A 15,774-nucleotide genomic window follows, 5' to 3' on the forward strand; every position below is an offset into this window, starting at 1 on the left:
TTTATCTCTTAATTTTGTTCATGTTTTTCTTTAAATCTTTGAGCATAGTTATAATTAGTTTGACTGATAATTTTATCATCCCTATCATTTCTGGATCTATTTCAATTAATGGATTTTTTTCTTCTGTTTATGGATAACATTTTTTTCCTCCTTCTTTGTTGTCTTCTAATTTTTGATGGCATAATTGCCATTGTGAATTTTACACAACTGAGTGTTAGATTTTATTATATGACTTTAAAGAGTATTGGACTTTTTTTTACAGGCAGTTAAATTAATTTTATGCTTTTGAGGTTAGTTTATAAATAATTAATATTATTATTATTTGGTGCCAGGGATCAAACCAATTGCCTTGTGCATGTGAGGCCAGTGCTCTATTTCTAAGCTATGCCCCTTGCTCTGTTTTTAAACTTTTTGAAGACAGATCTGGAGTAACCTTTACTTTTTGCTAAGGTATGACCCTTTTGTGATCTCAGTTAAATGCCATGCCTTCAATGAGGCCTTTGACTTTGGCTAGTGGGAACCAAAACAAGTCCTGAACCTATGTGAGTCTAGAATTGTTGAGATGGATCATGGGACTTGCTGAACGATTGTATATGGATGGATAAGAGATGCAGAGACATTATTGGGTGGATGATGGCATCAACTAGCAGTAAGGGGAGTGTTGGAATGGAGGAGAGAGTAAATGGATTCCACATCAGATATATTTAATTTTAGGAGCCCACAAAACATTTAAGTGGAGATATCTACCAAAACCTTGGATATGCAATCTGCAACCCAGAGAAGCAACTGAAGCAGAGCAGAGAACTGGGAGTAATCAATACATAACAGTTAAGAGCAGCTAACTGTCACCAAGCATTTATTACGCAAGGTCATTAAAACCAAGGTAAGAACATGAGACTGCCAAGGGAGGTTGTATAAAAGATGACTTAGGAGAATCCTCTTGAAGGTTGGACAGAAGTAGAGCTAATGGAGAGAAAGAAAGGTGAAGACACAGTGAGAAAAGACAGGGAAGAAACGGGAGATGGAGGGGCCTTGGGAGCTGGGAGAGCACAGTTTTAAGGGGTGTGTGTGGCTCATACCACCAGATGACACAGACCAATCAAGTAAGATTAAGACTGAAAGTATCTCCCCGGCTGAGGGCCTCTGCTGATCTTAGAGTCCTCAGCTGCGTAGGTGGTCAGCTGAAGTCACATACTGATAACTAGCTCGATTCTACGCTGTCAAGATTCCACGTCAAGAAAGTCAAGATCGAAGAATTTCAACATCTCAAAATTTCAGAACTTGCTAGAATGCTACCACCACCATGGTTCTAGAACTTTAAAGGTGTCAAGATTCTAAGGATTTCCAGATTCTAGAATCCTAAAGATATCAACATTCCAAATCCCCTCAGATTCTTTGTTTACTGGGCTCATTGGTTCCAGAATACAATGATCCTGTTTTTCAAGCCTGGCCCCTCTGTGGCCACCCACAGCAGCAGCAGCAGCCACTGGAAGTGCTGGGTCAGACCCATGGTGCCACTGTGGCTGCTGCTCCAGGAAAAGCAATCTTACTGACCTAGGGAAAGTGGAAGCCAAGGAGCAGACAAATGAATGAGAGGTGAGGAAGTATAAACTTTTTCTGAAAACTTGATGAAGAAGGGAAATTAGCCATAGAGCCATAGCTAAGGGACTACATGGGAAAGAGGAACTTTTTTGGTGGGAGAGACTCAGCATGCTTAGGTGCTCAGAGGAAAGGCCAGCAGAGAGGGACAGTGTAATATTCTTAAGAAAAGACAAGGTAGTGAGACCAATAGCATTCAGAGAGCTCCTCAGTAGGTGTCAAGGTACTTACAGAGGTGGGAAAGATGTTATTCATCACCTTTATTTTAAAAATAGAAGAATAAAACCCAAAGGGGGAAGAGACCTGCCTGAAACTGGGGGCTTGGCAGAAGAGACCCTACCCCCAGCCCTGGCCACCTGGGGCAGAAGCCCCAGAAAGCTCCCTTGTATCAGTCTGAGGCCTTGGCCACCCTGCAGAATCCTAGAAAAAGTTGTTATCTGAGTTGCAGAGCAGGGAATGCAGGGAGGGTCTCTAGGCGCATTCTGGGAAGGGGTGGCTATCAGGAGGATTCAGGAGAGGAGGATTCAGGAGAGGAGGATGGAGCCAGGAGAAAGGCAAAGGCAACTCCACCCAGGCAGCAGCTGCTCCCAAATATGTCACAACTTGTCAAAGAGGCAGAAATAGAAGCAGTTCAGGGAGTGGAAGGGGGTGGGGTAGCAAGATAGGGCTCTGAACCCATAGGGGGCAGGGGAGTAGAAGGATAGCAGCGAAGGGTGACAGGCAAGGAGGCTAAGCTCAGGTGTGAGTATGGCAAACACATCAGAAAGTTCTAGATGGGCGAAATGGTTGCAGAGAACCATCTGGTGGTCTTTCAGTGAGGTGGAGTATAGAAGCAGAAGTGAAGGTGGACAAATATCCCAAGAAAATCTTCCTTCTCTTATCCCAGGGGTCCACTGTTCAGGCCTGGTTCACACAACCCTCCTAACTCCCTCCAGCTAGCGGTGTAACTCAGTGCCTAGTGTGTCTGTGCAAGGTCCTGGGTTTAATTCTCAGTATCACAAACCCAAGCAACCAAATGAAAAAATAAACCAGTCCTCCTGTCCTGATCCCAAGAGTACATGCTAAGTCAGGAAAACAGGGGATATTCAGATCATTCACTCCAGCATCTTGGTTTACGGATGGGCAAACTGAGAAGCAGAGAGAAGACATGACAGCACCGTGACTTGACTCCCTATCCAGGCTTCTTTCCTCCACTTTCCTGTGATTTCCTGACAGTATTTGTTCCAACCAGAAACTGAAGGCCCTGTTTTCATAGGGACATGGAACACTCACAAGCAATCCTCATCCCCATTTCAAAGGCCCCACTGGTGCCAAGCCCTCAGGTTCACAATGCCACATTCTCTGCTGAGCTCTGTTCTGAGTATTTTTAAGACCAGCTCTACTTTGTCTCCATCAATCACTTCTCCCTGACTGCCACTCTCCCCAGACCCAACCTCTTCAGCCCCCAGGCTGGCACCTTCCCCCACTCCTAAGCCAGAGATTCTTGAAGGATGATCCTGGCTCATAGTTCCAAATTCCAGGCAGGGAAGGAATTTCCCAGTGGTTATCTGATGCTCAGGCCTCGGTGGAAACAATGTGGACTTGAGGCGAGGGAGGGGGAGGACCACCTCTCAAACATGGTCCTCTGCCTCCAAGCTTCTTCTCCTGTCCCAAGTCCCCCTGCCTTTCCCCTCACACTTGTCCTATATCTTTTTTTTTTCACTTTTAAAAAAAAATTTTATTCATATGTGCATACAACTTTTGGGTCATTTCTCCCCGCTTCCTCCACCCCCTCCCTTACCTGCCCTGCCCCCTCCCTCTCCCCCACTACCTCCTATATCTTCTTTTCTTCTCTCCATCACAACTTCTCCTGATGTCACCCTGAACTCACCATTGGAACACGGAATCCTCTCACTGTCCACTGCCTGTGGCACCATGCCCACCTGGAGAGCATGTACCCACTTGCTGCACCCACCTCACCTGCAACCTCAAGGAAGGGAGAAGGCTCCTGGATTCAGCCCCAGGGTCTAAGTTTAGGCAGACTCCTTAGCACTCTGACACTGGTCTTCTGCCCCCTTGGGCAAGTCACGTCCCTTCTTTGGGCCTGTGTTTCCGACTCTGTAGAAAGAAATTGGACTAGCTGATCCTAGACTGCCTTGCACTCTGACAACCTATGATGCTGTGATCTGTACTTACCCTGCGGCATAGCTACTGCCTCATAAATAATCAATTCAGATTTCCATGTCATATTTATGCATGTTCTGTTGAAATGCACATGCATTCTGGACACCCAACCCCAGCCCAGTCCTTACCAATAATACTCAAGAGATTCAGCCCAGGAAAACAAAAGGTGGGAACTGTTTGCAGAAGCCAGAGACTCCCATCTTTCTAGACTCTCTTGCTCTTCTATGTCCAAGCAAATGAGATTCCAGAATAGGCAACTTGCTGAATTTCAGACAAGCAACCTGCCAGCCCAGGTCAGTTCACCTGTGAAGCCTGCAGGGACTAGAAGAGGCTGGAGGCCAGACAGCCATGGCTGGACATTCAGCAGAAGGGGAAGGAAGGAGTAGGGAGCAGGTGAAAGGGATTTCTGAAATCCCCTTCATGCAAATGAGATTAGCCCAGCATGCAAATGGTACAGAATCAACTTGAGATGGTGTGTGGGGAGGCAGCAATCTGGCCCTGGAACCCTGTGAGGGACAAGGGCTTCCTCTGGAGAAAGCAGGACTCCAGTGGAGGAGGTTACAGTCAGAAAGGGGGCCCTGTGTGCCCACACAGCAGGGGTGGGGATTAGGGCTGGACGCCCTGCTGTCAGGTTAGAGCTGATGGATCACCGCTGGTGGCAGAGCACAAAGGCTGCTCTGTGCTTGGCACCAATGTGTTCCCATCCATCAGAGGGCAGCTTGCGGCTGAAGGGCTGTGCCGGGGAGAAAAGCAAGATCTAGACATGGTTCCTTCACAACTCGGCTAAGAGAAGAACAAGGCCAGTCCCTAGCCACTTGAAAGTTTTCAGAGGTCAGAGACACCTGGATCACCCCATGATCTTGGTCCTGGGAACATTCCCACTTGAGTCCTGATATGGTACCCAGGTCACCTTATTCAGGCATACATAAACATATGTACAGGCGTGGTTCATAGAGACCCAGGCATACAAGGTCACCGTAACCTCCCAACCCTGTCCTTATATTAGGTCAGAGGCAAAAATCGCACAAACACAAGGCCACACTCACACCTAACACAGGTGCCTGAAGACAGGAGCTGCTCCTAGTCACTGTTCTCACCCCAGGTCCTGTCCCCACCCAGAGATCAACACAAAGTAGGTCCTTAGGAAATAGGTGTTGAGCAGAGGAAGGAGTGAATGAATCAAATTTTCCCTCTGGATTATAGACCAATGTGGCAGTTTTTCTAACCTTCCCTTTTGTCACTGAGCCCTGTCTACCTTGGTGTGCTCATCTCCCTCACTCAACTGTGAGCATATTGACAGCAGACAGACCACATCCTATTCGTGACAGTGACCCTGGAGCCTGGCACACTGTGCTCAGTATATGTTTTTCAATTGAAAGAAAAAGGATGGGAGGGAGGAAGGAAAGGAGGGAGGGAGGGAGGAAGGAAGGGGAAGGAAGGATGAAAAAGAAAGAAAGAGGAAGGAAGGATGAAAAGAAAAAAGAGAGAGCGAGAAAGAATAACTATATAAGGTGGGGGGGAACACGTTTTTCCCCAATTCCTGCTCCTGGGTTCTGCTATGGGACAATGAGGACATGATCTGTAGATCATAGAGATAAAAGGGAGGGTAAGGACTCAGGAGTTGGGAAGAGGACAAAGCAAGAAGTGGGTCTCGTATTTATTGGGTATTTTCATGAAAGTCCTCCTCTCACGTAATAAAACAACATCCTCCCAGGGTACGCATGCACACACGCCCGCACACACACCATCCTTCGTCAGCCTGAACCATGCATGCTTCCCAGTCAAATCCACTCTCTTGCCTCTGAGGGTTGTTCGGACAGATCATCGTCGTACTCCAAGATTACTGTCATGGTGGTCTTTGTGGTCTCCTTGCCTCAGTTTCCAAGTCCCTCCATGCCCAGCTGGGCCTCTTTCCATCTTTGTAGCCTTGTCTCCAGGTACTCCTCACCTGAACTCTTCTCCTCTGGTACAAATCACAAATCCTACCCGTTCCTCAAGACCCAACCCAGCCCAGCCCACTCCTCCGGCCTGAATTCTCCACAGAGGCCCCAGCCTTCAGTGGTTTTGCCATTCTAAAAGCTTCTGACACACCTTTTGTTTTCAGTACTGGGGTTGGAACTCAGGGCCACGGGCAGGCACTGTACCACTTGAGCCACACCTCCAGCCCTGAGTCACCCTTTTGCCAAACCTACTTATTTACAAAGAATCACAGCCCCATTAACTATGCCATTAGCCTACTCTCCCTTGCCTGCAGTCACAGTTCAGTGTCTAGGCTTGCCCACAAGACAGCAAGGGCTGTCACAGGACAAGCCCATTCTGCTTCCATTTTTAGAGGAAGAAGACAGATTGCTTAAGGGCAAGTCAAATAGGATTCTGAAAGGACAAAGACCCTATTTCTGGGTTTTCATAGTAGCTTTGACTTCATTCCTTTTCTTGGGAATATGAGATTGGAATGTAAACTGAGGCAAAGTTTTTCTTTTTTGGGGTGGGTGGGAGGATTGGAAATAGAGCTTCTTATTCTGATTGGGGTCAAGGACAAGTTTAGAACCTGCAATACCTGTGCTGTACTTTATGACAGACTGGTAAATCCAAAAACCAAATTAAGGTTCTGCTGTTCCACAACTTGCTTGGGGTTGTTTTACTGTCCAGCTATATCCCCTCCTTACCCACTTTCTTCATCAGAAGGATAGCAGCATTTTCCTGGCTCCTTGCTTTGGATAAGGTAAGGAAGAAAAGTTAGTCCTTCAAACTCTGTGCAGGTCTCACTTCCCCTGGGAGTCAGTCCTCCCTCAGGCTCCCGCATGATTCTGCTGCTTATCCTTGCTACTGGTTTTAACTTATAAGTCTCATCTGATTGCAAGATGAATCAGACTTTGTCTATGGAATGAAAGACTGCAGCTCAAAGCCCAGGATTCAGCCAGGTGCAGTGGTTCATATCTGCAATCCTACTCAGGAGACAGAGACTGGGAGGATCTTGGTTTGAGGCCAGCCCAGGCAAAAAAATTCATGAGCCCCCATCTCAATCAATAAAAGCTGGGCACAGTGACATGTGCCTGTCATCTCAGCTACAAAGGAAGGGTAAATAGGAAGATCACATTCTAGGCTGGCAAGACCCTATGGTAAAAATATCTAAACTAAAAAGGGCTGAGGACATGGCTCAAGTGGTAGTGCCTGCAAAACACAGCATTGAATTCCCAAAGCTGCCCTTTGAGGGAATGGGCTGAGCTGTCTTGTGACATCAGCAGCAGAGGTGACCTAGGAAGGGGATTTGAGTATCAGAGGTTGTGTTAACAAGGTGGTCCTCTGGGGGTGGGGGGGGTAAAGAAGAATGATGGGGGGGGTGAAATCAACTATGATATATTGTAAGAACTTTGGTAAATGTCACAATGAACCCCCAGTACAATAATAAAAAAAAATTTAAAAACAAGGTGGCCTTCATGATATAGTACACAGTAAGGTGGAGGGAAGGGATCCTGCTCTGGGCGTCCCTATATTCCCAGCCCTAAGCCTGAGCTTTGCTCATGGCTGGCACCTGAGGCCTGCACAATGCATGGGGAGGAACAGCCCTCTCAGACCCCCAAGGTCTCTACTAAGAGGTGACCATCACTGGAGACACCCAAAGATTAAATAGTCCTCCATCTGACATTTGAGAACTCGATGATGCACGAAACACTGGTGCTGAGACAGGCAGGGGGGAAGAACCCAGGCAGGAGGTCCAGGAGAGGACAGATGCCAGCTGGGTGTGAAGAGCTCCCTGTCCTTTCCTACCCCCTTCCACTAAGGAGTCAGGAAGATTCTGGTATTCAAACATGGCAGGAAAGAGAGCTGAAGGACAGATAAATGAGGGTGACAGAAGGAAGAGACTTACAACTGGTGGCCTTGCCACTGGAGGTAGCAATGTGTAGGCTGTGAATTCTGATTCTTGCTCTGACCCTGACCAGCCATCTTAAGGAGAAAACTTCTTACTAAAAAACAAAAAATTTCTCTCACCTCAGTAACCACCAATATGTGAGATCTAAGAGAATGAATAAGGCCAAAAGTGCTTTGGAAACCCAGAAGCTGAATCCGTGTACCCCAGCGAGTTTCAATCTTTCTTATCCCTGGACACTGGGAACCCACAAGTGCCCAAAATTTGAAGCACAAAATTTCTTTGGTGAGGGAGGTCTTTAAAAGTCTCGTTGGACTGATACAGTGTAGTTAAGATGCTGTCAAGAGCAGGGAGACGGATGGATTGACTCTTAAGGCCCCTTCCAGCCTAAGCTGACCCCTTCCTTGTCCCTTCCTAACCTACACCCACCCTGCTGCTTTGGCTGGCAAGCCAGGAGCCGGCAGGCAGCCACTAGGAGTAACTGAAAGGAGCAGATGAGAGCGGCAATGTATCCACCCCCACCTCTCTTGCCCCACAGGGACTGCCGAGAAATGAAAACTAATCAAATTACACCCAACGGCCTCCCGACCCGTGCACAGGAGCCGCCTGGGCCAGGGGCAGGCTGGCTGGGTGGGGTGGGGGCCTTGGGGAGAGGGAAGGGGAATCACATGTAAGCCACTGTAAACGTCTTGATGTGCAGCAACAGCTTAGAGGAGGCTCAGGTTTCTGTGGCGTAGGCTATATTTATCTCTGGTTCCATGCCAGCCGGGAGGGTTTAAATGGCACCCAGCAGTTGGTGTGAGGGGCTGCAGGAGCTTGGGGACCTGTGGCAGGAACAAGCCTTTTTCGATCCCATGGAGCTGTATGAGACATCCCCCTACTTCTACCAGGAGCCCCGCTTCTATGATGGGGAAAACTACCTGCCTGTCCATCTCCAGGGCTTCGAGCCACCGGGCTATGAGCGGACTGAGCTCAGCCTGAGCCCCGAGGTCCGAGGGCCACTGGAGGACAAGGGGCTGGGGACCCCCGAGCACTGTCCTGGTCAGTGTCTGCCTTGGGCATGCAAGGTGTGTAAGAGGAAGTCCGTGTCTGTGGATCGGCGACGGGCGGCCACCCTAAGGGAGAAGCGCAGGCTCAAGAAGGTGAACGAGGCCTTTGAGGCCCTGAAAAGGAGCACCCTGCTCAACCCCAACCAGCGGCTGCCCAAGGTGGAAATTCTGCGCAGTGCCATCCAGTACATCGAGCGCCTGCAGGCCCTGCTCAGCTCCCTCAACCAGGAGGAGCGTGACCTCCGCTACCGAAGTGGGGGTGGGCCCCAGCCGGCGGTAAGTGGCCGGCCACCTGCACCAGGGGTGAGGCCAGAGGGAGGCATCCAGACAGCCGTGGGACACCATGGAGTCACCAGTCAGATGGCTGGAGCAAGTGCCAAGCAGGGCCTTAGGGATTGAAAGACCCCCTCCTTTTGTCAGAGCTTGGCTGTCCAGCTGACCTCCTGTGCCCCCATGCTCTTTCCAGACCAGACAAAGGCAGTGGGCAGGAGGTGCTGACCCAGTGGGGCTGGCTGGCACAGAGCTACAGAAGGGACCCAGGAATAAGCCAATAGTGAGCCTGGGTGAGAGAAGGATTAATCTCCATGCTTAAGTCAGAGCCTAAAAGGCCATGCCAAGTTAGTCAAAGAAGCCTGCTTTGCTCCCCAGTCCACCCCCGTCCTGGGTGTGGCTGAGCAGATAAAACCCACCCAGTTTCACTGGAATCCTAGCAGGCCTCCTCAGAAGTCACCCTAGTGGGGCCAGATGGGCTGCCTTGTCACCCTTATCCCCAGGAACCCCTTTAAGTTAGTGTCCTGTGAAGACAGAATCATTCTGGAAACCAGGAAAGGCCTGGCTGTAGGAGGGTCTTTTTGGAGTGAACATTCTGGAGGTGAGGGTGCCCTAGGCTGGAGGGCCCCAGCCTTGGCCCACCTTTGTACCCCAGCACAGTTCTGACTGCTGGGACCAGGCAGAGAGACACAGCTGAGGATGGCTGTGCCCTGACCTTGGGCCTTGGCCGTGTCTTGCAGGTGCCCAGTGACTGCAGCTCCCACAGCGCCTCCTGCAGCCCAGAGTGGGGAAGTGTACTGGAGTTTGGCCCCAACCCCAGCGGTAAGTGAAGCCTGACTTTGGTAACTAACCATGGCTCAATCCCTCAGCCTTTCCTTAACCTGGATTCTCCCCTCTTACCTGTCCCTGCTCCAGTCCTCTTCCTGTGGTTTCTCCAGGGACCTGCTGACCCCAAATGGTGGGCTGAGAGGCCCTGTGCCGTCCTGCAGCCCTGACCAGCTAAAAGGGGCCATGGCCTCCTGCAGCTCTCCAGCTGGTGCCTGCTGACTGACCTTCTCAGTGAGAGAAGACCGTCCTGCCCCAGGGGTCCCTGGGAGTTGCTGAGTCAGTGCTGCAAAACTGGGCCCAGCAAAGGGCAGTTCCAGTTGCTTCGAATCCCCCACTAGGGAATTCAGAGAGGAGACATGCACACAAGCACACACACACACCCCCCCCCACACACACACCATGGAGAAAGGTAGTGGCTAGGGAGAACTCCTGGATTTTGTCCACCCATCTGTCCTCAAAAACCTGTGTCACTCCAAGGCATCCTCCTTCCTTGCCCAGATAACACCCTCCCACCTTCTCCTTACAGACCATCTGCTTGCAGCTGATCCTACAGATGCCCGCAACCTGCACTCCCTCACCTCCATCGTGGACAGCATCACAGTAGAGGATGTGTCTGTGGCCTTCCCAGACGAAACCATGCCCAACTGAGATGTCTACCAGGCTGGGTGTCCGTGTGAGCCCCCTTGCTGGCGACAGATGCTACCACTTCTGCAGCAGGGGCCTCCTGAAGAAGGCTGTTAGGATGCCAGGATGACAGCCCTGGGCTGCCACAGGCCATACTATTCCACTCCCCATCCACATAAGGAATGGATGCCCTCATTTAGCTGACTTAGAACAAGGGCATCCCCTTTCCAAGGAGATAAAGCAGGGGACCAGAGCGCCCCCTTGTGGATACCCCCAGGGGCTCAGGGGGCAAACTCAGGAGCTTCCTTTTTCTCATACGCAGCCTCTAATTCCAACCCCCAAATGAAATGGTTTGACAGACAAAGACAGTGTTCTGACCAGGACAAGTGTGCACATCTCTTGTTCTAGTCTCTTCCTGATGCCAGTGGCTGGGCTGGGCCTGCCATGAGTTGAGAGAGAAGAAAGGGAGAGGAACAATCCATGTCCTTGGGGGGCCAAGCTTTTGCAGTGAATATTGGGAACCTTCCACTGGTTTTATGTTTTGTTTTGTTTTGTGTGTTGTTTGTAAAGCTGCCATCTGACCAAGGTCTCCTGTGCTGATGTTGCTGGAGACAGGCAGGGATGGGGGGGGGGCTCTTGGGGTGATTTCTTTTGTTAACTAAGCATCGTGTGGTTTTGCCATTGTTTTGTATTTTTTTTTTTTGCTAACTTATTTGGATTTTTTTTAAAAAATGAATAAAGACTGGTTGCTAAAAGAGTGTCTGTGATGAAGTAGAGGGTGGGGAGTGACTGGCAGCTCTGCCCCTTCCCCTCAGCAGTCCAGATACACTCCAGGGGTGGGCCTTCCGTGGATGCCAAGGATTGCCATGGGCTCCAAAAGCACCACAGGCACCATCCTGCAATGGTCACTAGGCCCTGGGGGGCTCTGCTCTTTTTTCCCCCACTACAACAGGAACCAAGTGTGTCTGATCCACAGCCTAGAGGAAAACCAGTTTCCAGAGAAACTGTGGAACCCAGAGGAAAATCTGGTGTGCACTCCATTGCACTTTAATTCACAGACATCTTCACACTCTGCTTTGTTCCACTGTACAACCCAACAGGTTCATTGCCTCCACTTAGTTGAACGTGTGCAGGTGCCCTGCACTCAACACATAGTCCAGGCCAGGGGAGTACAGCTGGATTTGTCGAGCTCTCCTCCCTTATCCCTGTCTTTCCCCTGGTTCCACATTACTGGGAGCCCTGTAGAGAAGTGGGAGGTGATTAGATTAAAGAGTGTGCTCAGGCACTGCCATTTCATTGCAGGCCAAATAGCAGTCCCCTCGCCACTCTTCTTTCTCCATGCAAAAGGGTTCCTGTCCCTGTCTACTACTCAGAGATGAAGCAGGAAGAGCACAGAAGGGTTCACAAAGAATAATCAAAGGAGAAGCTGGGGCTCTGTCATTTAGGACGCTATTTTTCAAAGACTGGCTTCCCAAGGGGAGAAGGTGGGCGGGGAATTGTGAACAAAGACTTTGGATGGAGATTACGTAAGGATTAACTGGGGGAGTTAGCAGGAACTAGAACTGAAATGGACCAAGAACACCTAATAAAAACTTTATTAATTCCAATTGCTTGGGCCTAAGTTGGTCTGGTTTATTGCGAATTATAAGTTTCAGAATCACTGCAGAATGGGGATTCAGAGCACGGCACTCAATTCCAGCCCCCACTGAGTTCTTGGGGGCCCTTAACAAGTGACTCAACCTAGCTGCAGAGACCAGTACTGGTGGCCATTCAGTACTTACTCTAGATTCTGCTAGGCCACCTCCCCACACTGCCCCCCTGACTTGGTTCCTAGAGGGAGAGTTGACACCCTGCCCCCAGTTTTTCCTGGAGGCAAAGTCTACCTAAGGAAGAAATAAGAAGAAAACCTCAGCAGAGACTCAGGGAACTCTGGTGAGGGTGCACAAAGTAGGATTCCCCCAAGGCCTGCTTATCTCAAGTAAGCAGTCAGGCTGGGCCCACTGGAAGTCATCAACTGACCTCATCGGCCCTGGTTTGTGGGATTTTCTTCTTTGTGAGTTTGTGTCACTGTGTTTATAGTCTTCCCCTCTTGGATGGGCTGGAGAGGTACATCTATTTCTTTCCTATGACCTCAAGGGCCCACGCTCTTTCGGTGAGGAGGGCAATAAGGGTGATTATGATGATGTGCCTCTGGTCTACGTTCACTTCCTTACAACCCACCAAAATACTGAACTGTACATCTACAGAACGATCTTCTCTCCTCAAACTTATTTCCTCTGACCCTGGTACCTCCCAGGCTCTCAGGGTGAATTCTACCCACTGCCTTCAGCTATGTCCTGCCTATCACTTATCCTCCTTACTGGGGTCTAGGCTGGCGAAGAAGAAAGGCACTCAACAGTGCCAAGGAGATAATGCGTTCTGGGGTTGAGGATATATCTCTAAAATCCATTCCTCTTCAGTTACTATGCCAACTAGAAACTGAGGTTCATTCATCCTCTGGAAAGAATGGCTACTAGAGTCAATAGAGCTCTGCCATTGTTCAAGTGTAATCATCGTCTACTTACTTTGTCACAGCCTTAAGTCCTTGAGTTAGAAGTAATCTGGTGTAAAAGTACTGTTGTGAATGGCAAACTCTGCCACACAGGAGCCCAGTCTCATTCATTATTTTCACAGAATAAATGTCATCAGAGGACAGGGACTTTCTTAAATTAACAAATCCTTAACCTTCACAATAGAAGTACAGATAAGACTCCAACTAATGAATAATGAGGTGGAGTGCTTTAGGGAAATTAAGCTTAAATTCCTTCCTCAGTGGAAGCACATATAATAAATCAAACTGTGTTAATCAAACGTTGCCTAATTATGGACTTGGGGGAATCACTAGAATGAAGAGAGAATTACTTGAAAGTGGCATACCAATTGTTAGTGTAGAAATAGGAACTTTACTTAAAGTGTTTAGATAATTAGTGTGAATTGCAGGATGCTTCAGGTTAGATTTGTATACTCCAGTAAACACTCTTAGATATCAAACTTCTCCAGGTAATTTATTTGGTGGGCTGGAAAACCTGAGTGTTGTAGATATAGCAGGTGGTTGGAACAACTGGAGAGGGAAGTGAAGGGCAGACAATGGAGGGTGAGAGGAGAGGAACCCGCTCGATTTGAGAATCCGTTTCATGGATAAAATGTCATCCCCATCATGTCATGCCCCTTGCAGTCCTCTGGCTTCCTGGTTTCTGGGAAAGGCCTGATGCACAGAAACCTGAGCTAAAGCTTTGCATGAGACCAGAAGACTCCAGGCTGACCTGGGGTCTTAGCTAAGGAACCCCGGCTCAGGCCTGTGTGGGAATGCACACCGCCACCTGTCCGTGCTGCATGCCTACTCTCCCCTTTGCCACAGGCGACCACCCTGACCCACATCCTTGCCTCTCACTCTGTTTGGAACATTCCTAAGGGGAGCAAAGGAAAGGGTTCTAGGAAAGAAACCAGAATGCTGAAACATGATGTTGGAGTCTCGTCTCAAACTCAACATGTCCATCACCAAACTCACATTTCCACAAAAGCTTGTTCCTTCTACATCTCCATCCCAGTGGATGGCAGCACTAGGAAATCATGTTTTTTCTGGATCCCTTTGGATCGCATTTCTGTAGCCAGCTGGTCACCAAAGCCCATCTTGATCATGGAGGAGGTAGAAGGGGACCCCTAGAGGCTATAGGCAATAGACCAGCACCTTCTTTGTCTGTTTGCCCTGTCTGGGCTCTAAGTTGTCTTGCCTGGCTCTCCTCCTGTTACCTGTGCCTGTCACCTGGAGAGGGAGGTGGTCAGTCAATGGAGGATAAGAGGAAAGGAATCCCCTCAATTCAGATGTCTGTTTCACAGATAAATCTCTACCCCCAACAAGTCTCGTCCCTTGGACTCTGCCATTCCTTGCTCCATCAGTGTCTGTGGCATTGCTGACTTTGGATAGGATACAAGGACACAGTGTGTTATGCAGCACAGATGGAAGTTCACCATTTGGATAAGCAGAACAAAAACATGGCAATGAAGATTCACAGGATCCAGGTCTACCTGAGTGGTACAAAACAGTTGTGGTAAGAGCACAAGCACTTACATGTTGGGGAAGGCATGACTTCCCTTTAAAGAGAAGCAAGTCATATTGTCAAGTACTCCTGGCACTGGGTCAAGACAGTTTGTTGTTTGAGACAGGGTCTCATTGTGTAGCTCAGGCTGACCCCAGATTCTCCTCACCTCACCTCCTGAGTACTGGCATGTGTCACCATGTCTCATCTGGATCAGGACTTTAGCTTACAGACTCTAGTTAAGGACAAGGCAATGGAGTCAGGAGACTTAGGGTGAGACCTACATCTCTTCCCAGCTATGTGATCTCAGCCTTATCATTTTCTTTTCTAGAAAATGGGGATAACACATCATAGGGTTGTAAGGACTCAATCAATTAATCCATTCAGTATGTGCAATGATTTGAATGTTTGTGCACCTCTCCAAAATTCATATTAAAACTTAATCTCCAATGCAATAGTATTAACAGAAGTGATGTGGGAATGCTGAGTTCATGAGATCTTGGATGTGCCTAAATCTTGAAGGTCTCAACTTCCAGAACTGTGAGAATTTGTTATTTATAAATTACCTAAGTTATTTTGTTATAGCAGCAGAAACAGACTCAAACAATGCTTAGGACAGTGTCTGCCATCCAACAGTATACAGTAATTTTCAGCTTTTACTAATATTATTCCCTCTGAAAATCCTCAGATAAGGTTGGTTATCCATTCCATTCAAGTGTGTCCACCCAAGGATGTAGAGGTCAATGAGACTAACTTAAGGCATGTCCTAGCAGCCCAGTGTGAGACAAACAAGGAGACAGTAAGTGCACAGCATTTGAATGTGCAGAGTGCTCATGGAGTGCTGGAAGCTATTGGCTCCCTAATTCTGCTGGAGAGGTAGACATTGCCTCACCGGGGAGGCTTGAAGATTCAAAGCTGCAAAGGCAGGGAAAGAGGTAGCTGGCTGCCTTCTGGTGAGGAGACTGGATGGACATAACATTTCTGAGTTAGGTGGACTGGGGACTGGCAGAAGGAGGAAAGGGTCAAGGACCCCCATGGCTCCTTGCTTCCATAAGAAACATGAATGGCTTCTTATAGCCACCTAGAACTGGAGCTGGACCCTGATCTAGAGGTAGGGGAGAGCTGCTGGTAGTGAGAACGAGGAGGGCAGCTTAGAAGCAGCAGCAACTCTGGGTGCAGTGGGAAAAGATATGAGCAGGGTAAGCATGGGTAGGTGAAGATGGAAGAGGAAATCAGTTAAGCCGAGCACAGGCTCCTCACTCCTTCATCTTGCCTTCTATACCCTTAGCCCAATCCA

General features: G+C 48.8%; 1 protein-coding gene across 1 annotated transcript; it reads left to right on the plus strand.

Moving 5' to 3' along the window:
- The first annotated feature begins 8,322 nt into the window (after positions 1-8,322).
- Positions 8,323-11,015, plus strand: Myog (myogenin). The gene is made up of 3 exons (XM_020163566.2): positions 8,323-8,955; positions 9,690-9,771; positions 10,304-11,015. Exons 1-3 carry the CDS (start codon positions 8,410-8,412, stop codon positions 10,423-10,425), a joined length of 750 nt encoding a protein of 249 aa, XP_020019155.2. The 5' UTR covers positions 8,323-8,409; the 3' UTR covers positions 10,426-11,015.
- Positions 11,016-15,774: the final 4,759 nt, after the last annotated feature.

This window comes from Castor canadensis, chromosome 11 (assembly GCF_047511655.1).
Source record: "Castor canadensis chromosome 11, mCasCan1.hap1v2, whole genome shotgun sequence".
Classification (NCBI taxonomy): Eukaryota; Metazoa; Chordata; class Mammalia; order Rodentia; family Castoridae; genus Castor; species Castor canadensis.